Source organism: Siniperca chuatsi, linkage group LG18 (assembly GCF_020085105.1).
Source record: "Siniperca chuatsi isolate FFG_IHB_CAS linkage group LG18, ASM2008510v1, whole genome shotgun sequence".
Lineage (NCBI taxonomy): Eukaryota > Metazoa > Chordata > Actinopteri > Centrarchiformes > Sinipercidae > Siniperca > Siniperca chuatsi.
The window spans coordinates 11,937,015-11,959,544 of NC_058059.1; the positions used below are offsets into that span (position 1 = coordinate 11,937,015).

General features: G+C 39.2%; 2 protein-coding genes across 3 annotated transcripts; one reads left to right on the forward strand and one right to left on the reverse strand.

Moving 5' to 3' along the window:
* Positions 1 to 618: 618 nt before the first annotated feature.
* Positions 619 to 9,068, reverse strand: bspry (B-box and SPRY domain containing). Its single transcript, XM_044173296.1, has 6 exons — positions 8,556 to 9,068; positions 7,582 to 7,680; positions 4,193 to 4,423; positions 4,043 to 4,068; positions 3,782 to 3,906; positions 619 to 3,221 (listed from the first exon to the last, which is right to left on the reverse strand). Exons 1-6 carry the CDS (start codon positions 8,937 to 8,939, stop codon positions 2,686 to 2,688), a joined length of 1,401 nt encoding a protein of 466 aa, XP_044029231.1. The 5' UTR covers positions 8,940 to 9,068; the 3' UTR covers positions 619 to 2,685.
* Positions 9,069 to 12,855: 3,787 nt separating this feature from the next.
* On the forward strand, positions 12,856 to 21,475 carry zmynd19 (zinc finger, MYND-type containing 19). 2 transcript variants are annotated; one of them, XM_044173672.1, is made up of 7 exons: positions 12,856 to 13,153; positions 16,151 to 16,210; positions 16,293 to 16,399; positions 17,932 to 18,072; positions 18,531 to 18,711; positions 18,955 to 19,098; positions 19,184 to 21,475. In XM_044173672.1, the coding sequence occupies exons 1-6, from the start codon at positions 13,103 to 13,105 to the stop codon at positions 19,096 to 19,098; spliced, it is 684 nt and encodes a 227-aa protein (XP_044029607.1). In that variant the 5' UTR covers positions 12,856 to 13,102; the 3' UTR covers positions 19,184 to 21,475. The 2 variants fall into 2 exon arrangements, with proteins under 2 accessions (XP_044029607.1, XP_044029606.1); XM_044173671.1 differs by having other exon boundaries at positions 18,955 to 21,475.
* Positions 21,476 to 22,530: the final 1,055 nt, after the last annotated feature.

Consider the following 22,530-nt stretch of genomic DNA (forward strand, 5'->3'; position numbering starts at 1 on the left):
ATTTTTATGCAAATATTTCTTCAGTTGTTAAACTGGTATTTTCTTGACCATTTTTCTATTTTAATACAGCTGTAAAATTATTGAGAAATAGTGTCAGTGCACCTGCAGGTGTACTAACACTTATGAGTGGGAAAGGAGCACCTTTCATTACATCTGCTGCTGCTTTTGTTATCTGACTCGCTGTTTTATCATATACTGTGTTCTGAATAAATAAACGCCTCTCCTTATTACAGTTATAATGACAAATTAAGTCTATTTGCGTACACTGCTTGGCAGGTGTATGAGATGAGCAAATCCAGTGTCAAAAAATAATCTTACATTTTTCTAGTTAAAAGCATTTTTCTGGTGAAAACCCAATTTCAAGGTTATTTTTAAAATAGGCTATGTAGATAGTTAATTTCACAGTTCAGAAAACATGAGAACAAAATATGTTTGCTGAACGTTTCCGTTAAATGCTGTAGCCAGCTAGTTGACTGTTGCTGAGCAACTTAATACTGTATCTCCACATTTAGCTTTGGGCACAATGCACAAAGGTAACCCATGATTTTACTTGCATTGCATTTTGGATATCACAGTTAACATGAAATATTAACTGCAAATAAAGGAGTAAAAACCTGCTGTCATCTCTACTTTTATTTATTTTATTGTTGTCCATAGTATTGGCCCAAATTAACTTAAAGTTCTTTTACGTATACCATGACTAAGCTAGCCCTAAAAGAGTTAATAATATAGCAATTGGGACATGTTCAACTAAGCCTAATACAATTCAAATCTGAATGGTGTTTATAGGAAGATGTTTTCATAGACAATGTTTCTTTTGAAATAGCATGGTGGGCATGAATGGGCTATTACAATGTTACACCACATAGTACTGAAATCACAAGAAATATCTGGAATTACTACATCCTGGGGTATCCACCCTTTAAGTCTTAATATATAACTTAAACATCCTGAAGCTACTCAAATCAATTATCTCTGAATAGTAACACAACATTTCTTAGACATCATGACAATATATTTGTCTTAAAATGCTCATTTACAAAGGACGTAATAAGCAGGACACTTTTTCTGCAGGGCTGCAGTGTACTTTACAGTTAATGGTCATTAGTGCTAAAAACAATACTTTATTTGGATATAAATATCACTGATGAGGAGTCAGTGAAGTCACTACTTGATTTAGTTTTTCCTTTTCCCTCAGTTTTATCTCATTGCCTACTGCCCTCCTCTCATATGTTGTGTCTGCTATCAGAGGAACACAGTGTCTCAGGTCACTTCACACTAATTACGATGAGCGTGTTGCTTTCATTGTTAGTTCCCTAACCCTAAAATTAAATATGAGTGCATCTAGTCTTTGTCTCTTGCTGATGTCAAAGCTAAATGTCAGTTTCCTTTGGTGTTATTTAAATTCACAAACATTTATTCAACCATATATGTGGTCAGTTTAAAGTTTGCTGAGGTTTGGTCTGATTGTAAGTCAGTCCCTGTAGCTGTCCGCGGTCCTGGAATTTTATTTTCACTTTTCTGATGTGACATGCATCATCAGGAGCACACTGTTGCAGGTTTGTGATGTTGGTTGTGAAGGCTTAATTTGACATTGCTGCCCTCTAGTGGTTTTCAGCCCGAACTTCTGAGAAGTAGCAGCAGTGTTCACATCTGCTCTGCTTCATATTATGACCTTGATTCCAGAATTGGCTCTTCCTCAGATTTGGGCTCAAAGCCCCTTTTCCTAATGTAATAAAGAAGACATTTTAAAGGGAGCAGATAGCAGAGATGTTGTTGCATGTCCTTTGAGAGATATAAATCACAGTTACAGTTTTTTGGACTCACACATATGATCGTCACATCACAGAGTTGAGCTACATTGCTAAATTTAAAAGTTTAAAACTGGCCTTTATCCTCTCTCTAAGAATGTTTCTAATGGAAATAGGAAACATCAACTGTCTCACAGAAGTTAACACAAAACTCTGAGCAAGAATGATTAGTGTTTTTGAGTTACACTCATTTTGTTAACATATCTTATCTTTCTGCTGAGTCCCTGCAGGACAACTGGTATCGTAATGTATAACTGTACTGTACTACATTGACAAATGCACACAAAACAAAATCCTGCTGTGACATGAAAGGACAAACTCTTTTCAGCTTTTCAGCTCTGAAAATATGTTACAGCAAAGGAAATTTCAAAATTATACCTTGTGCATTCATGGGACTGTCTATTACACAATCATAAAATATAACAGTCAAACGGTAATAATTGGTTTACTGAGCATATCACAAAGCAAAATTATCTCTAGTGAGTTTCTTTGCAACACAACATTTAAAACAGTCCTGGATTAACCAGTATAATTAATATTTTCTATAAAGAGTCTTGGATCAAACTGATGATAAAAACATTTAATTTTAAAAACAAACAGCAAATTTCATTTTAAAAAAACAATCATTGTCAGTCAAACAAAATACTGTTATAGCACTACTATATAATATGATCAACAGATAAAGAAATTTAAATCTATTAAATCATTAGAAACAGTAAAAAAGAATGGGCAGCTACTAATAGAATAGCTAACAGAATAAATAGATGGAGGATCTTTAGCTGCTGATCATATTTACATTAGAGAAAGTTGTCTCCCGTTGGCATTGTTTCACATGTGTGAGTTTATTTGTTCATTTAGTTTTTTGGGCGTTCTGTCAGTGCAGTATGGTGATGCTGCGGTCAGCCACGGCACACGCTGGCAGCAGCGGGGCACTGAAGGGATGTTTGAGAGAGTACAGCACGGCACTGGAGTCCAGCTCGTAAAACATCAGCGTCTGACTCAGCCAGTCCAGCAGCAGGCCGATCCTCTTGGGTTTCCTCACGACCTGCAGTGGCACCTTCTTCCCCGCGTGGCAAAAGGTGTAGTCCCCGTCGTAGTGAGACAGCACCCAAGACTGACTGTTGTTGCCCAGCCGGGCCTCGTTCCCAGAGCCTTTGCGCTCCAGAGAGGTGTAGCAGACCCCGACCTTAAAGGCAGCACTCTGGCCTACATCCACCACCCAGCTGTGGGTGCCAGAGGACATAGACAGTGAACCCAGCGCGTTCGGCAAGCAGTCGAATCGTGCCGGGTCGTATTGTGGGGATTGGCGAGCTTTTTTGTGCAGGAAGGTCAAAGTGCAGGAGTCGTCAGACAGGGACAGGAGAGGGCTCACTGTGCGCTCATCAAACTTTAAAAAAGATGATCCGTACGCTGTGGGAAGAAGAACAAGATGGTTTGAATGTCACACACTGCTGCATTACTATAAGCAAACATGTTTAGAGGCATTTTGAGAATTAGTTTACTGTAATGTCACAGCTTGCTCTTCGCCACACACACAAGAATGTCAAAAATGAGGGTTGGCCATTGAGCTGGTCACTTCCTGCCACTATAATTACACTATCATGCTTGTCTGCCTTTACATTCAACCAGCTAAAATATCAGCATGCTGCTTATACAAATCAGTAATACTGACTAAATAAAATAATAGTATTGTAGCACTGAAAGGAGCCATTCTGCATAACTTTTACTTGAATACAGGGCCTTTGTTTGTACTGGAGTTCTTTGCATTGCAATATTGATACTTTTACTTCAGTGAAGGATCTTCCACCACTGGATGGAGGTCACAAAAGGACTATTTCACTTTTCTCACTGAAATGTTTGTACAAAATAAGCTCTCCTCCAGACTCATCATCAGTGTAGCTACTAACATTGTATGATCCTGCTGGATTCCTGGTCATTTTCACATGAAGATTAAATAAAAATCTACTAACCGTTTGGCCCCAGCAGTACTGCAGTGACCCACAGACCTCTCAGTAGCTTGCTGTCACTACAGCCTGGGTTCAGGTTGAGCTGGTCTGTGTCACAGGGCTCCCCGACCCCTTCTGCTTCCTCCACCCTGACAAACACACACAAACAGCAAGAGGAGAAGAGATATCACTTCTCTGGTATGTTGAGCATAGACTCTTCATATATAGTCTATTGGTCCTGGCCAAGAAAAAAGTATTCACAAGCATGTCGTTATAAAAGATTACCTTTCAGCTATCTCCTGGACACTAGTCTGAAAGACGAGACAGGAAGAAAGTGTTTAGTAATTTAGGACCATTATCAGGATTCTGCTTTTAGAGCACAAGTTCCTCTTTTCTTTAAAAATCTTCCCTCTTCCTGACAAAAATGTCTCTCACCGCCAGCTGCGCGTCTTGAGTGTGTGTCAGCGTGTGCACCAGGTGGGAGCGTGTTTGCGACAGACTCGCCAAAGCCTGGCTCCAGTGGGCTCTCTGGGTGAGGAGACACTGCTCCACCCGCTCCTCCTCCCTCTGCACCTCCTCCAAGAGACGCTGCTCCTCCTCCTCCAGGGCTTCACGTGCTGCGCTGACCTGTGCCAGCACCTGCTCCCTCGCCCTGCTCGCCGCTGCCTACACCAAGAGACAGGAGAGAAGAAGAAATATTGGACAACTTGCGGTGCAGGAGGAGAAATTACATGGTTTTGAATCAAATTGCATAATATCATTGTGACTGTAGTCAACAGGTTAATTCTAACTTTCAAGTTTCTAAAGCCCATATACTTTTGTAGTGTTTCTCAATTAATAAAAACCCTCAAAGTTTATAATCAAATATGCTTTAATCGTGCACTAAAAAACATTGTTTTGTGATACATACTCAGCAGCACAATTAAAAAATGTAAAGAAAAGAAAGAAAAGAAAAACATGCTTGTCAACATGCACTTTTTCAATCTCTAGAAGGCTTCTCCAACAGGCAAATCTTTTGTCAGACATGTTACAGATGAAATACTTTTCATGCTTTTGATATAATATGTAGGGCTACCAAGGATTATGATTTTTGCAATGAAACGTTTAATCTAACAAAATGTCAGAAAACTTGTGAAAAATGACCATTACGAATTCCCAGAGCCCAGATGACATCTTCACATTAGGATTAGGCAATTATGAATATACATATACCATGAGACAATCAACTGTTGCCCTACTGTTAATGCAGTGGCAGGTATCTCATTAATATCTCTGGGTGTGGGCAATGTTGCAAATCATCGAGCAGGACTACTTTAATGTTAATATGCGTTTTGCATCAGTGTATTTCATTTCTTTGGATTAGCCAAAACTTTCCATCTTCCTTGTTTTATTATGGTTTCAGTCATAGTCATCTGGACACTGTTTTCAGAATCTCAATTGAGAATTTTTCACAATTGAGATTCTGAAAACAGTGTCCAGATGACTACGACTGAAACCTTTTCTACGATAGAACACTCCTGGACGAATGAGGGACTACACCGTCCTTGTTTGATTATGTTATCCCTAAACAGTTTCTCACAATCCACAACCAATGGATATTCAATTTGCCATCATATAAACAGAGAAAAGCAAGAAATCCTCATATCTGAGAAGCCTAAACCAGTGAATGTTAAGCATTTTTGTTTTAAAAATGAATGACGATCATCAGAATTACAGTCTGTTAATTGACAAATCGATTAGTTGACTAATAGAACTTTTTCACAAAAGACATTTTGACATGTCACAGTAATAAAAGCACAGGTGTAAATAATAAAATGAATGATGGCTGAATCCAATTTAGCTGCTTCAGTTTCAGGGTCCTGGTATTGTGCACGCTGGCTCACTGTGACACTGCATGACTTACTGGGACACTAATAAAAAGCAATCAAAAACTGATTGATGCATAGTGGGGAAGTCACAGGAATGCATTTGACTACATCTCACATAGGTTTTATCCTCAATCAACTCCTGCACTATTATAAGTGAGAACCTGTGATTACCTTCAGCCCTCGACAAAATAAAACACAATGGCTCTTTAAAGCGGCTATAACTAATAACTGACTGTTCTTATAATAACAACGTATCAAATTACAATGTGACAATGTGAGAGGGGTCACTCGTAGTGATGAACCTGCAGCGATTTATCGCCTGAATCTGCAGCTCCACTGGGCTTTACGGAGCTTTATAGCGAGTTGTTTAGCTGTCCGGCCCGCAATTTTACTGTTTTGGTTCACTCTCACGGCTCTCAAAGGGTCGTTTTTGGCTGACCTTAAACAAACACACCAGTAGTTACAGAGATTCACTGACCAGATTTCTAACCAAAAGCTTTTTTTTCCACTTTGTCAAGTAAGTTTGTTTTATTTCGTTACGGAAACACACACATTGGTATGGTAATTTAAATCTTGCTTAGATAAGGTATCTACGTACTTGTCTTAACTGTTGTTGCTTGCTTGAGGTTTGATTTGCTAGTGGTAACTTGTTACCTAGAAAACTAAACATGCATGACCGTACCTCTAACTACTTCTGACACCATGTGTTCAGGGAGGTTAATAAATACAGGTGCACTGAAAGAGGCAACCTTTGCTTTATTGCATGGTGGTGATAAATTGACTGACTGAAACACATCACACACAATCTCTATTTCAAGGTATACTTGACTAGTGAACATATTGTATAATTAGTACCTCATTATACAACATATGTTTGGAATAAAAAGATCTGAAATCACTTAACTTCCATTACAATTGTTTGAGAATAAGTAAATTTGTGGAAAAGACTGCTGAGAAAGTTGTGGGAAACCAACTCCCTGATATTCAAAAGAATTTAAATTTAGGAAACATGCTCATCATACTGATATTTCATGCTATAAGTATTTTTATGAATGTAAAGAAACATGAATGTAAAATCACATTAATTTTCAATGAAAATGTGAAGTGTTTTTTTTTTGTTTGTTTGTTTTTTACCATACAGGGATAATTTCTTTTACAATTTCTTCTCCTTGTTGATGTGACAATAACTGTTTCACATGCAAAGAAGTGCTGAGATGATTTGGCCAATAATCAACTAGTCGATTAAGTTATTTATCATTCCCTGGTTCCAGCTTCTCGCATGTGCAGGTTTTCAGCTTTTCTCAGTTTTATATCACTGTAAAAGGAATATCTTTGGGTTTTGGAATAGCTGGTCGGACCACACAAGCAATTTGAAGAAGGTACTTTAGATTCTGGTAAATTGTGATGGCATTTTTTTCTATGTTGTGACATCAAATAGTCAACAGATTAATTATTTAATTAATGAAAATAATCCTTAGTCGCAGCCCTAAGTCAAAGAGACTTGTTATAGGGGTCAGTATGCACATACACAAACCCAACATGTCTCTTTTTCTGCAGGTCTGCTGCAACCCTCAGTTCTTTTAAATCAAGGCTGAAGACTTTTGTTTACCATTGCCTTTTATTAAATCAAATAATGATTAATTTCTTACACTGCACTGTAAATTTTACTCTCCTGTTTATCTTGTCTTTTAAGTGTATTTAAATGTATTTTTATATTGCCCTATGTTGCTTTTATGTTTTATGTAAAGCACTTTGAATTTGCCTTGTTGTTGAAATATCCTGTACAATTAAACTTGCCTTGCCTTTTTCATAAAGGCGAGCCAGCCAATATCAAAACACTGCTTGTGAAACAGTGCAGGCTCCACTGAGAAATGTGTGTCAGTATTGAGGTTGGCACTGTGTCTGTGTGATCATTAGTGTGTGGTTGAGTGGGTGGGGATCAGTGGTATTTCTCACCTGAAGCATTTGCTCTTTGGCTGTCAGTGTCTGGTCGATAAACCTCTCAATCCTCAGTGCCTGCAGCTGTATTTTCTCACACACATCCACCAGTTGGTTCTAGTAAAAACACACACACACACACACACACACACACACACACAGTCATGTTTCCATCAGACCTTCAGAGGACATTATATTGACTTTTTGACTATTTTCCTGGAGACCCTAACCCTAACCATAACCATAACCTTAATCTTAACCTAAACCTAACCTTAAACCAAGTCATCATCCTAAAATGTAATGATTTACATTATGGGGACTTGCGTTTTGTCCCCATAAGGAAGGCGAGTCCCCACAATATGACTGTGTAGACAGATTTATGTCCCCACAACATCAGTAATACACACTCACACACATAAACACTGAAGTTGTCGAATAAGCACATCACAACACCTGAACATCACCAGCTAGAGACGCAACAAGAAATTCCTGTCTTTTCAAATACCATGCAGAGGAATCAGCAAGAAAAACCTCATGCAAAATGCGGCACACCCAAGAAAGAACTCTGATGTACATATATTACACTGTTAAATATACTAACACAATTTCCTCACATTATAGCTTCATTAACAGCTACCATTCCATCCTGAACAAAGTGACTGGTTGAAATAGGAAAAATCTATATTTGTTCTCATAAAAGAAACTTAAAAGAGAAGTAGAACGATAGCTTTTCAAGCAGATGAGGTCAAATTAGTAGAAAAAAAAGGTCTAATAGTAAGGTATAGGGCAAATAAATAAGTTATGGCATGACTCTCAAGTGAAAGTAACCTTCCTGGGCTATTTCTAACCCTGCAGGTAAACAAAAATTTACATTGTACATTTACTAAGTTAAAAACAACTACTATCATGATACAGCTCAGTAAATACAATAAAAAGAAGCAAACAGCTGTAGTATAAGAATAGCCTATATATAAACTGCTCCACACACTCACCCTGACTGCGGTTACTCTGGTGGCCAGAGGGGTCACAGTGTGTCCGTGACAGGGGCCCACGATAGCGCAGTGAGAGCAGATAAGTTTCTGCTCGGTGCCACAGAACCAGTCCAGCTCGGACTCATGCGCCACACAAAGCTCACATTCACCAGAGAAGATGCCGGACTCGGTGTCGGTAGTGCTCGCAGAAGCAGGTGAGGTCGCTTCACCGCCGCCGCAGGAGCTCGTGTCCCCCGCTTGCTGCTGCTTCACACCGCCGCTCAACACGGAGAAAATAGGCTGCTCACAATCCATCTCCCCGGTTTTCACACCGTTAAAAGTCTCCTCTGGGTCATCCGAGGAAGACGAGCATGTTAGATCGCACTCTGTGAGCTCCTCTGTCATGGCACAATAATGCAACAGGTGCACCGGCAGAGCTGGAGTCGCACCTACAGTACAGCGCTGTAATACAGGTGTAACAGGTGAGCGAAATGCGGAAGTAACGCGGACATCAGAGGTCAGAGCTCAGAGGGAGAAAAAAAAGGTTTCTGCTCTGCTGGTTTTCAGTTGTTTGATTTGGGCGTCAGCTGACAACAACCCTTTTGTAAGTAAATCATGTTGTAATCTCTTACAAGCAGGTATTCTATTATAAAAGGCTAAAATATCAATGTCTCTTCCTCTTCCTCACAATTTCTCATTCTCTTTAGCTTGCCTTAATTTCCTGTTTCTCTCCCTGTTTTTGTCTTTTTGACCACTTAAAACTCCTCAAATTGCCAGCTGTGATCTGAAGTGAAGCCTAACCACAGGGGGCAAGTAACCTGTAGTTTAACTATTTTGAGGTGGGTTGTAGTTTACACTATATTTCAGTAAGAATTGGTACTTTTTACTCTACCATTATTAGCCCATCTGGGGGTTACTTTGCAGGTAAAGGAAAACATATGATGAGTACATAAATGTGGTGTTTCGCTATTTTTTTAACTACCAAACAAGGCTGTCTGTCTTTACCTCCACCTCAGGTATACCATCAACATGCTGCATACACATTAATGCACCCAAAAAATAAAGGTACAATCTAATATTAAATTATATCCCACCATCAAAATTCACATTTGCCATATGACATACAGGCCTTTTATTAAAGGACTAACACAAAACAACATCAACATCTTCTTAATGTTTTATGATATTGTTTAAAGTTTGCTTACATAAATGCTGTTTGTAAATAAAGTAATAAAACAAGCCTTTTTCAACTCTTCTAACTCCTCAGTTACAAATGTAGGCTAATTTATATTGTAATGCCAAAGAGGGTGACTGGGCTTTTATTGTGAAATAGGTCTGGAAGACGTGCTCCTTTGTTATACTTCACATCAGACAAAACCCTTCACATGTAAAACAAAACCTTTAATTCCGTATTTTGTTAGTTTATGGTTACAATTTTCTTGAAGTCATCACTTTACACAACTGAATTTTGCAAAATGATAACCTGATGTTTATTACAATACGATTCTACTGAAAGCTGATAAACAATAATATCAAATTGTCATCCAGCCCTACTGTGAAAGGGATTATGAGGATTTCTTTTTTTTTTTTTTTTTTTTTTTACAGATGTACTGCACAGTTGTCTTTTTTTGGACATTTTTGACATTTTGTTTTTATCATAGGAATCTCACATTCAAAAACTAGTTATTTTCATTTGGGAATTTTACTCATGTTTACTAGATACCAAAAAAACTGTGGAAGAGCATAATTAAATTTTTTCCTGTGTGGGTAGGTGTGAGCTACACAGTTTCATCATATGAGTGTACCCAGGGATCAAAGATGCAGCCACACCTCAGAGACAGGTCTATTTAGAAATAGTGAGCAACACCCACTGCCTGGAAAAGCTCTTGGTTCCAGACAGAATAACCTCTAATAAGACCAAATAACCTTAAAGAAATATGGTCTGCCCTTATGAATGGCCAAGCCCATTTATTTAAAATGTCTGCGCAGTCACTTGTGTTGTAACCAGCATCTCAAGAATGATGTTTACATCTCTAAAGCAACACAAAATATACTAAAATAACGGGATACTGGTAAATTAGTAGAACTGTTTACAGTGTGATAATGTATAATGTTTTCCCATGTCATGTGATTGGGGAGAAACTGGAAAAATAAAAGAATTTAATGTGCTGTTGTTCTTTAGTCTTTGTCCTGACTTGATATATTGATGTTATTGGAAGATAATTTTTATTTATGTTCATTTAATTTGGCAGTGTGAGTTTGAAATTTGAGTATTGTGCCCTTTTCTACCCATGTGCTTACCTTTCACCAGTGGGTGTCAATATTAAAAGTTTCCTGTTAACTCTGTCAAGCATCGTGAAGAGGAAAACTGGGGCAAGAGGTTTAAAACAAAGGAAAATAAAAGGCTTTGTACCCTTTTCTCTCCTATCACTTTTTAAACTGAGCCTAAATGAAAGACTTTTTGTCAAAGCTATAGGTGAGTTTGGGAGGAAACAGATCTAATCTCAAGATATTCAAACCAGCACAAGGAACGACACACCTCCCACTCCTCCCAGCTCCACGTCTGTGAGTAACTGGATAGGAGTGATTGCCTTCTGGCTCAGACAAGGTGGGTTTCCACACATTTCACTTTGACTCGAGAACAGCAGAGGCACAGGGCTGCCATTGTCTCCAACATAAGAATCTGTTTTGAAATGGGTAAAACTACAAAATACAGGTGTTCACATCATGAAACGAACAAGTTTGTTGTGGAAGAAAGAGCTAAATACCTCATGTAATATACTGTAAAAAGTGGAAAACAACAACAAACTAAAATATTTAATAAAGCAAGTGGCCTTTACTAAAAAGAAAATTACATTCCTCTTTCTCTACACCCTGTTGAGTTTTGAAAAATAAGTTCCACAAAAAAATGTAAATTCTCTCTTCATGTTTAATGCCACTCTGAGAACAATGTGTTTTTTGTTTTGTTTTTATTCATTATTATGCAGCATTCATCTCTTTTACAGAAAATGTAGGAATAGACTTACTGTCAAATTAAAGGCAATTCTTAACTGAAACAATTGACCCTCTTCTAGACGAATACACTGCCAGGTTTCTGTAATACAGGTCCTGATCTCCAGAGGGTGCTCACTCACTTTCCTAACTAACTGAAAGTCATCTTTATCACACAGATGTGTTGGGATGGGGACTGAAAATCCTGGAATATATACATTGAGGAAGTATTCAGATCCTTTACTTAGGCCTAAGTAAAAGTCCTGCATTGAAAATTGTACTTCAGTAAAAGTATAATCAGGAAAATGTACTTAAAGTATTAAAAGTAAAAGTACTCAATGCAGGAAAATGTCCACTGTGACTGTTATACTATTATATATTATATCATTAGATTATTATAACTATGAATTAATGTAAAAGCAGGGGTTTACTGATGTAGTTGGTTGAGGTGGAGCTCATTTTGAAGTATTTTGTATAGGACTGCAACTAATGATTATTTTCATTATGGAATAATCTGCTGATTATTTTCTCCATTAATCGATTGATTGTTTGTTTTGTAAGAATTCTGAAAATAGTGAGAAGTGCCGTCACAATTACTCAGAGCCCAAAGTGACACCTTCACAATGCTTGTTTTGTCCCACCAACAGTCCAAACCTCAAAATGATTTTAATAAAATAAAAAAATAATTAAAAGGAAAAGCAGCAAATCTTCATATTTGTGAAGCTGGAACCAAGAAATGTTTTGCATGAAAAATAATAATTGAAATATTTGCCAATTAATTTTCTGTCAATCGACTAACTGATTAATCGACTACTCGTTTCAACTGTACTGTTGGGTAGTTAAATTTATAACAAAACATATTTTATAAACTCTTCATATGTTTTGTATGAAATTTCTTAATTTGCACAGTAACTAAAGCTGTCAAATAAATGTAGTGAGGTGAAAAGTACAATATTTCCCTCTCAGACTCATGTAAAGTACAAGTACCTCAAATGTGTTTTTCAGTACTTGAGTGAATTTACTTAGTTGCTTTCCACCACTGTATGTACTGTATATTGTGGTCTGAGGGGAAAATTATTTTGGGGGATTTTTTCGTTGCTACACCACGACTGGCCAATGGAACAAATTAGCTGCTATATATATAACGCATCCACTATAACAGGTGATAATCCCACACAGCCATCAAACATTTCGCGCGAAAATGGCTGGAAGTGGTCACGAGAGTCTGATGACGTAATATTTAGGCGGTCCTTAAAAATAGTCGTTTTCTATTGGACAGCGTGATCGGAGGCCTCGTGTTAAAAAACGTAACGTTATTTTTGATAGGACGGTCCGATTAGCGGCTCGTCCCGCCCCGCCCCGCCCCCAGCAGCTCGCTCGGCTTTCCTGCGCCAGCAGCGGTGTGTCACCGAGGCTAGGCTGCTGCCGGAGAGACCCGGAGTCAGGGCAAACACCCAACCAGTTAACCCAAACTGGCACCGCAGCGGGGCTGAGGGGCTGCCCCTGCGAGTTTTAAACCTGAATACCGCTTAGGTTGGATTCTACGCCTCTCTCTGTCACCACCGCCCGTCCTCCTGATGTCGGATTTCAAGCTCGGGATCGTCAGGCTCGGCCGTGTGGCCGGGAAGGTGAGCTGGATCCCAGGGCTGCCATGTGCGGCCGGGGAAGGGCCCGCGGGGACCACAAAAGGCGATGGAAAAATAGTTTATTTGATGAGTAGGTGCTAGTCAACCACTTTAATGGTTACCAAGCCGTTGCCGATGCGGGAGTAGTTCAGCTCTACCAATTTTAACGCATTTGAACGGATTAAAGAAGCCGGCCGTGCTGAGCCAGACTGGTTTTCTGTTCCTCCGCCGCCACCACACAGTCTCGCTCTGAAGCTAACGCTAACTAGCATGTAGCGGGTTACGTTAGCTGTTGGCTAACGTTAAACGGTGGAGGAGTGCCACAGAGGTAAACACAGGGGTCCCTCTTTTGTCGTTACCGGCGTCGGGTAGTGAATACACGGAGAAGACGGTAGTTTTTCTTTTCGACGGTGGGTCATGTAATTGTAACGGTCGGTGGTTCAGTTAGCAGTGCCACGCTAGCTATGTTATTTAGATTACACGGTGAAGTGTCTGCTAATGAGGAAGCCATTGCCATGCTCCATCAACTGATTCTTTTGTGCAACGTGACAAAGCACTGATAGGACAGCATACTACTCAACAGCTGGGGCCGAAAACTTGCGTCGTTTTTTGGTTTTAGTTACATAAGTGTCTCTCTACACACACATGACGTTAAACTAAGGCTAAATGTTTGTCAAGAAATGCCCCAGGCTGCTCGTCTCACAAGACACTCACACTCGGGATAAACGGTGCAGACCGTTTTGTTTGAGCTGTGACGAATCAGCTGCCCACCTGCTGAGTGACAGTCAACAGTCATGTAACTAATTCACATGATGTCACTCCTGTTGAGATCTACACAATAGTCTGGCAGAGACAAAGTGTCACATTGCATGTTAGGACCTTTTGGTATGTGGACAACACCACCCATGCTGTTTTGTACCATGCTTAGTGTAGCGTGGGGCTACTGTATTGGCATGTTGTCACGTGCATTTGTCCCACCTACTAACAGAGAGCTCAGGTAGGCCTTAAAGGGACAGTTAACCCCAAAACTTAAAATACATCTTTTGGCTCTTACCTGTAGTGCTATTTATCCATCTAGATTGGTTTGGTGTGAGTTGCCAAGTTTTGGAGTTATCGGCCCTGGAGATGTCTGCATTTTTTGAATATAATGGCACTCTCTCACTCAAATTTCTTTTTCCATAAATCATAACCTGGTTACTCAAGATAACACACAGACCTTGTTGTGAGCAGTTTCATGTAGCAGCTATCGATAGAAAGAAAATAGTCCTCACATGAAACTGCTCACAACAAGGTCTGTGGATTATCTTGAGTAACCGGGTCATGATTTATGGAAAGAGACATTGCTATTGAGTTTTGTTTTGAATGTGTTTTTTTTTTTAATTTAATTTAATTTTTTTGGGCACATGGGCACTGCATTTTAAGAAAACACAATCGCATGAGTTGTCATCAATTTGACAACACATGCACTGCAAATACACACAACACAACCAAATACAGAAAATGACAAAGGAAGTGTTTCCAGAGGCACTAAAGTGTCGGCTTGGACACACTTCTTGTTGCCAGGGTTTGTTTTATAAAGCCCATGTTTTTGACTCTCAAAGTTATTGAAGTTGGGTCCGTGTATCATCCCGTTTATGTTTTGGGTTTCTGACTTCTGCCACTGCTCTACTCTGCGCATGCGCTAAAAAGTGACTGCTGCATGTGCCTCACAAGACAAATTCTATCAGTAATTTTAATGATTTGTGAGGAGATTTAGTGTTTATGACAGATATTAACCTAGGAAACGCTATGTGCACTTGGTCACTCCAACGTTCATAACAGGCTACAGTCCGTCTCTCATCACTGATGAACCTGGTTATTGTCTCTGATTAACCGTAGTTTTCCAACTTATTTTCAATTTCAAAAATGCTTAACACATTTTTTCTTTGAATCTGCGTGCTCCCACGAGGTAAGTGCACGCTGCTGATCAGACTGCGCAAAGTGGAGAAATAGTACAAAAGAACAGAAAAACAATGAACGGATGATATGGACCCGACTTTGTGAGTCACAAACCTTTTTAGTGTCTCTGGAAACATTTCCGTTGTTGTTTTGTGTTTGCAGTGCATTTGTGTATTTACAGTGTGTTTTCTTAATGCGGTGCATGTGTTGTCAAATTGATGTTTTCTTAATTTGCTTGTGTTTTGTCTATTTGCATGTGTTTTCTTAAGCTGCAGTGCATTTGCCCTTGTCGGCCACTGTAGCTTTGAGCACCACAAGCTGAGTGCCATTATAGTCCCATTTATATTTTAAAAAATGCATACATCTCTACTGCCAATATCTCTAAAACTCAGCAACTCACACCAAAACAATCAAGACAGATCAATAGCACTACAGGTAAGAGGCAAAATATGTATTTTTGATTTTGGGGTGAACTATCCCTTTAAATGGTTTAATAAGTAGTGTTGTTTAACTTGTTTGACATTTTAAGTCTGTACAAACCAGTTAAATTCTTTACAAATATACACTAAAGTCACGTTTGGACCTTTTTATAAACCTTTCTGGAGGGGCGGTTAGAAAATAATCTGCCCTGCTTCTTAAAGTTCTGGATTGTCATTGATAAATAATATGAGGTGGTTCTGCAATAGACAAACATTCTCCCTGGAAAAATTGATATTTGCCAACCACTGGGCTCATCAAAATATTTTATAAATTATCATTAATTGAAGTCTTTTTTTTAAATTTAATATCTACTTATTTAAATAGAAAGTTTTTAATTACTCAACCAGCTCTTTGTGAATGCCTGAAGGCGATCGTTTTAAATACATTTAATCAGTTATGAGCTTATAGGGTCCTGCTCTCACATTGGCTTTTTTTCCCCCTTTGGGTTCCTTGTCAACATTCCCAAAATGTTGGTTTTTAATGAGTTGGCGTCTTGCTAAAGCAGGTCCATGAAACGATAGCTGCTCCTGTAACAGCTGTTGTCGTTGTTAAAGTTTTTCTATCTCCATTCTCTCATTCCAGACAAAATACACACTGATAGATGAGCAGGACATACCGCTTGTGGAAAACTATGCGTTTGAGGTAAATTACGAGGATTCAACTGTTTCTTTTACCACATTTATGATAGTGCCAATGTTAAACAATTGCATTATTCCCTTTCCAGGCACGCATGGAGGTAGATGCAGATGGCAATGGAGCTAAGATCTTTGCCTATGCTTTCGACATTGGCAAAGGCCGCTGGGCAGGAAGGCCGTTGCATGAGCTGCTCTGGTGAGTAATTTGTTCATTATAGCAGGTGTGAAATAAACTTTTTTTTTTTTTTTTTTTTTTTGGAGCATCTGGGGTCAAGACCTGTGATGGCAAGCATTCTTATTGTGGAAGTGTCCTCGATGGGGTCCAAAAACTTCTGAATAGGATACAAATGAGTATTGTTTCAACTGTCTGATCAAAAAACAGTTCAGATTGTGAGATGAATGCTGTAGAGGCCCCTTTTTCAGCAGTCACTAAAACCATAGTGATGTCACAGCAAATATCGTGGGACATTTAAGCAGCAAAACTAAAAACTGTAGTTATAAACTTGACGTGACCGAGGAAACAGAATTCAATTTTTAGCTAATGAAATACACTTTTCTCTTTTTTTTTTTTTTTTTTTTTTTAGACAGCTCTGATGGAGCTCAGGATTTATTAGGAGGATGGCTGCTTTACTCCAAACAATTTCGCTGTATGAACCTGGACTGTGTGTGTGACATTTTTGGATGTGTAGAGGAACACCAAACATTAATTAATATCGGTGTGTCAGGAGATTTAAATAATCAATGAAGTTACGCTGCTGTGGCTCGTGCATAAATGTGCACAGCGTCTCTCTTTATGAGCATCACCCTATTTCACCCACCCGCAACCCATCAGACAGGCAATTTTTATGACCCGGCTCACCCAATCCGCGGATCACTGGAACAGTGCTTTTGCTGTCGGAACATCAATGTTCAGAACTGAAACGTTTTAAAAAGTCTCCAAGAAACATGTCCTGTGCCGTGACACGTGCCTGGCAGGCAGAGCAGTCCCCCTTACCGCAGCGTTTCAGCGCCAGGCAACAGCAAACTGAAGCAGTGAGGAGTCAGAAATGATAATAAAATTTAACACTGCTCATAATATAGCCAAAGAAGAGCTACCTTCTAAATTTAGGTCTATTAAAAAAACATTTATCTGCACCTTTTTTATTCCTGTTCATTTACATCTTTAAAGAAATGAATAATGTGTATGGGAACTGACAAAAAAAGGTAACCCTTAAAATGTATTATTGGGTACACCTAAAATATGTGCTTGTGCACCTAAATGAAAGTTAGGCGCACCAGTGCCATCAATGTACACAGTTAGTCTGGAGCCCTGTGCCTCTATATCGTAAACAAGATTACATATCCCTACCAGTGCAGGCTGGTGCTCTACAGCTGACCCTGCCCTCCAAAAGAGTTTTCCTACTGGTATCAGTAAAGCTTCACATCAGTTTGCTATCTTAACTGGACCAGTACTGCTTATCTCACAAGGTTTGAGTCCATAGTTGCTTATTATTGATCTTTTAATGTAACGGTACAGTGTCCCATGTTTATCTGCGCATAAATTGAGCCTTGTACCTTGAGCTACACTGTATTATTTATGTTCTGAAGTAAACAAGGAAGTAGCCAACACGCAGGCTCTGCAGTCTTAATAGCACATCTACATCAGTGAATAATGCCCTCATCTTCAGGAGCTGTCTTTATTTTTTAACTAGTAACTGACTTATGATGTGGATACATGTCTTGACCCAGGGAGAAGCACAGAGGAGGAATTGCTCCCAGTTTTCAAGTCATCCACATCAACTCTGTGACAGTGGACAACCGGCTAGACAACCTGCGACTGGTGCCAGTGGGCTGGAGTCCCAAGCCGGAGGAGATTTCCAGCAAACAGAGGTAGGACTGCAGCTATAAAGTGCTAAAGGCTGAATTATGATTCTGTAGGAACGTAGAGTGCTGTATGGGCCAGATGTTTTGTCTGTAGACCAAGCTAGTCAGATTCATTCCCCAATATATCCTGACAATTTAAAACAAAATATTTTGAGTCGGTCGCACAAAATTAGCATTACCTTAGCATCACGTTGGGCTCTCTATTCTTGGTTAGCTGACCCTTTGACACTATTGAGAGTAATAAATAAGTTTAGAACTGGCTTCTTGTTTCTTAAAGAAGTAGTAGAAGTAAATCTAGCAACACTTTGAAATACAAAGAAACAGAGTGGCGGAGAGTTTGATTATTGTGTCATGTTACTTGTGTAAAAGTGCAATATATGATGTTTCTTATAGCTTGTACATAAATATGTGTTGGTAAACATGTAACACATGGCTAATATTTCTTCCCATACTCTATTGTCCAGAGAGCAGTCTCTGTACTGGCTGGCCATCCAGCAGGTACCTGCCGACCCTGTGGAGGAGCAGTATCTGGAGCTGAGCCGCACACGCTACTACAATGCTAATGGGGAGCTGGTGGAGGAAGAGGAGTGCTCCTGCACCTACTACGAGTGTCATTATCCTCCTTGTTCACTCATTGAGAGGAGGGTATGTAATATAATGGGCATTCCTGTGAAACTTGCATGAAGTCGGATTTTAATCAGTTAAATGTGTAGTTATTTAATTCATTCATTTCATAAGTGGGAGATGAAAAGTATAAGCCTCTTGCCCTTCATAAACCCATCCACATGTTGATGCGTCCAGCAAAATTGACACCTAGGATCACAGTACCAAAGCATTAGCCAGACAGGCCCAGAGCCAAAGATGACCTTGTTTCTTGTCTTTCCACAGCTCCGGGAGTTCAACATCTGCGGTCGCTGCCAGGTGGCGCGTTACTGTGGCTCCCAGTGCCAGCAGAGGGACTGGCCTGCCCACAAGAAGCAGTGTCGCGAGCGCAAGCGGGTGCTGGCCTTGGAGTCAGAGCCCGAACGATGATCTGCCTTCATCCTCGCCTGGGAGAGGAGGAGGGCGAATGGGGGGTGGGGGGAGGGTTAAACTTGTGGGAGGGGAGCGGGGATGAAGTGCAAAATGGGGAAAATTGCTGACAAGAGACTAATGACAGAGGACAATGTTGGTTGCTCAATTGTTTGATGGATTCAGGGGGTAAGAAGATGGGAGGAGGGGAAGGAGAATAAAGCAAAAAGACATCTGCCACTTCCCAGAACTGGTAATTCTCCATAGCTTGCTTTTCATGTGGATGACGGGGAAAGGTATTATTTGTTTGTTTTTTTTTTTTTTTTTTTTTTTTTTTTCTCGAGGAGGGAGACCCTCGAGCTCTACCTGCTGCTATGGTTTTGTATGTGAGGGGGAAAAAGTAGTCTTCTTGATGAACTGGACAAGCTTCTGTGGACCACAATACGGACAGTTGTCGTCATCCACTTATGTTCCTCCACCCAGCCGCTGGGTGTGGTGACGTCTGTGCAAACGGGGGACCCAGGGGCTGTAGTACCAATCGTTCAGCTGGTACAATGGGACATGGACCTTTTCACTGTATCGCTCCCTTTCTGACCTCTCTGGTGCACATGGCTGCTGTCTTCATGGTCATCGACACCATAGCCACCTCCCTGTCTGTCGTACCCCTCCACACACACACACACACACACACGCAGCCAACCACGACACACATGAGATAGATTTCACTGATTCAATCACACTACCAGTATTGAGTGTGGGAGTGTGTATGTGTGTATGCTTGTGTATGTATGTGCTGCCAATATGTACTGAAGGACATTGACAACATGGGTTATGGGCAGGGTTAATGTATGTCTTTGCTCTTCTTAAAGGGGCTATATTGCACCATTTTAAAATTCATATTTAATCATAAATTGGTGGGTTAAAAATATTTTCACTGTTCTATAAGTAGCTGCCAAATAAAGGCTTTATTTTTTTCTAGAAGTTTTCTTGACCCATTAATTTTATTTTATTTTTCTATCCATTTCATCCGACTTGTTTTGTTGTTTTAAGACAAGGTACAAAGTTTTAAACACCTGAACTGGATTTATTACATTTAAAAAAAAAAAATAAAAATAAAAAAAACCCCAGCATTTTCAAAATTCTCCAGTTACTGTTCAAAAAGCCGGCCCCGGTGTTATTGGTACTTTTGACAGGCCTTTTTCATGATCCCACAGAAACAATGCTTGTTACATTGATCACAGAATAAGAAACTGTTCTTGTGATGTGATGTCACAAAATAGCTATTTCATGTTCTCAAGACACAAAGTATCTGTCAAACGTTTCTGATGATCACAAGAAAACAAAGTGTAAGAAAATATCTCTACCAAAGTCTACTATGACCTGTAGTTTGGCACTCTTGTACCAACTGGTTTAAATCCCGCCAGTCACTCTTAGTATGATGGTTTTTAACAAACACCTGTCATTTAAACTGTATTTTTGCAGGGTTATGGTATGTGTGTGTTGGGGAGGGGGGTAGTGCTCAGTTTCTTGTGTGAGAGTTTGCTCTAAGGGTTATTTTTTGAAGAAATTCTATCAATGGAGCTATATTTATTTAAAACATTTAATTGTGAAACATGTTTTTTTTTTTCTGGTGATATTTGAAGGCAAACATTTAAAAAAAAAAAAAAAAAAAAAAGTGGATAATATGGGACCTTTATGTCACATCTTTTTGGGCAGGGAGGGGGACTGAACATTTCAACCCTGTTACTTGATTGCTATTCCCCCCCCCCCCGATCCTGAATGAGTGAGTCCTCCTCAGTGTTGCCCTTCCAGATTTTCCATGAAAACACTGCACACCATCATTGTCACTAAAATCTTCCATATGAGAGACGTCTGGGAGTGTAAAACTTGAATTGCCCCCCTGTACACACCTCTGGTAAATTTTATTATGGAGAGTGGTTTATGAACTGAACCATTTCCTGCTTTTATTTTCTAAGTCACGGCAGTCCAAGTGAAATTGTTCTGCGTCAACTTTATCCTCAATTGCCTGCCTTCCTTGTATTACGTGCACACCTGCTTAATGTGTCCTCTTGTGTCTTCAGTGAGGAGTCCAGACACTTAGTAAGCATGTAATTCACAGACGTACATGCGACTTGTTGATTGTTTATTTTGTATGTGTGTGAACAGGTTTTCAACACTGCACTAAAATTTGGCTCCCATTTTTAGCGTATTTGTCATAGATGGGTTGAAGGGAGGGGTGTGATTTGGAGTGTACAGATTGTGTCTGAAATCTTTTTGTTTTGTAAGAATATAAACATTAATCACCTAGAAATAAAGAGCTACAATATGTGAATGGAAGTACAGTTGGGGATAACGGTTGCTTTTCCAATGTTAAATGATAATAAATAAATGAACCTCATTTGTCGGAGTCGGCTTGTGCAGTCGTTAAAGTATGAATAATACTGATAAACTATGTTGACTTCAAATCAAGGATGCTTTTGTGTGTGAATAGGTGAATGAAAGTGAAGAGCTTTGTCCTGCTGAGATAGAAAAGTGCAGTACATTTACCACAAGTATTTCTCAGAAAGCAGTAGGACTGTACTGGCTAGTGCACAGGTTGGGAATAGGTTAATAGTTTGTATAAATTTAGGTTTAATTGCTGGCTTGTAGGTAACCATTCGGTCACAGAAAGAAGAACATGTGAAAGCTGCTTAATAGTAATAAAAGTCCATTTTAAGAAAATCCATTTAACCAGCCTAAAGAGTCTAAAATGTCCTGGGAAAGACTGACTCCATTCTTGAGTCAGTGCAGGCCAGGACTTTACTCCAGCTAAACAAATCGATGTTAGGAGAAGGTCTTATAGTTGTTGGGATATTTATTTATTTGATAACACTTTAATATTCCCTGTTTAGTATTTATAAGCACTAAACAAACATTTAACAAATGGTTTATAACACTCTAGAATGTAATTGTAAGCAGCTAAATGTTTCTTATTGTACAGTATCAACAAGAAGAATTATAGGTGTTAACAAATACATTTACAAACCTAAATCTGCCTATGACTACATTATAGTGTATTATAAACTATTTATTAAATATTAACATATTGCCTATAAATGCTAAATAGGGGAGGTTAAAGTTAAGTGTTATCAGTATTTTTTTTTTTTTTACTGTATTTCCCCTGGCCCTGGACTTTTCACATTCAGTCCGTTACACATACTTTAAAGATTCACCCAAGGAGTCAGGTAATCAATGGAGAATCAATCAACAACAATTTTCATTATAGATTAATCGTTTGCCATTTATCTAGTAACCATTTTCTGGTTCAAGCCTAAATATCTTAATTTCACACTTTTCTGGCATTTTATCAAGTAAACAATTATTTGAAAGAAATGATCAAAAGATAATAAAAAATCATTAGTTGCAGCCCTAGTTATGTCCCCCTATTGGTGTGTGAGGTGGTTTTACATCCCT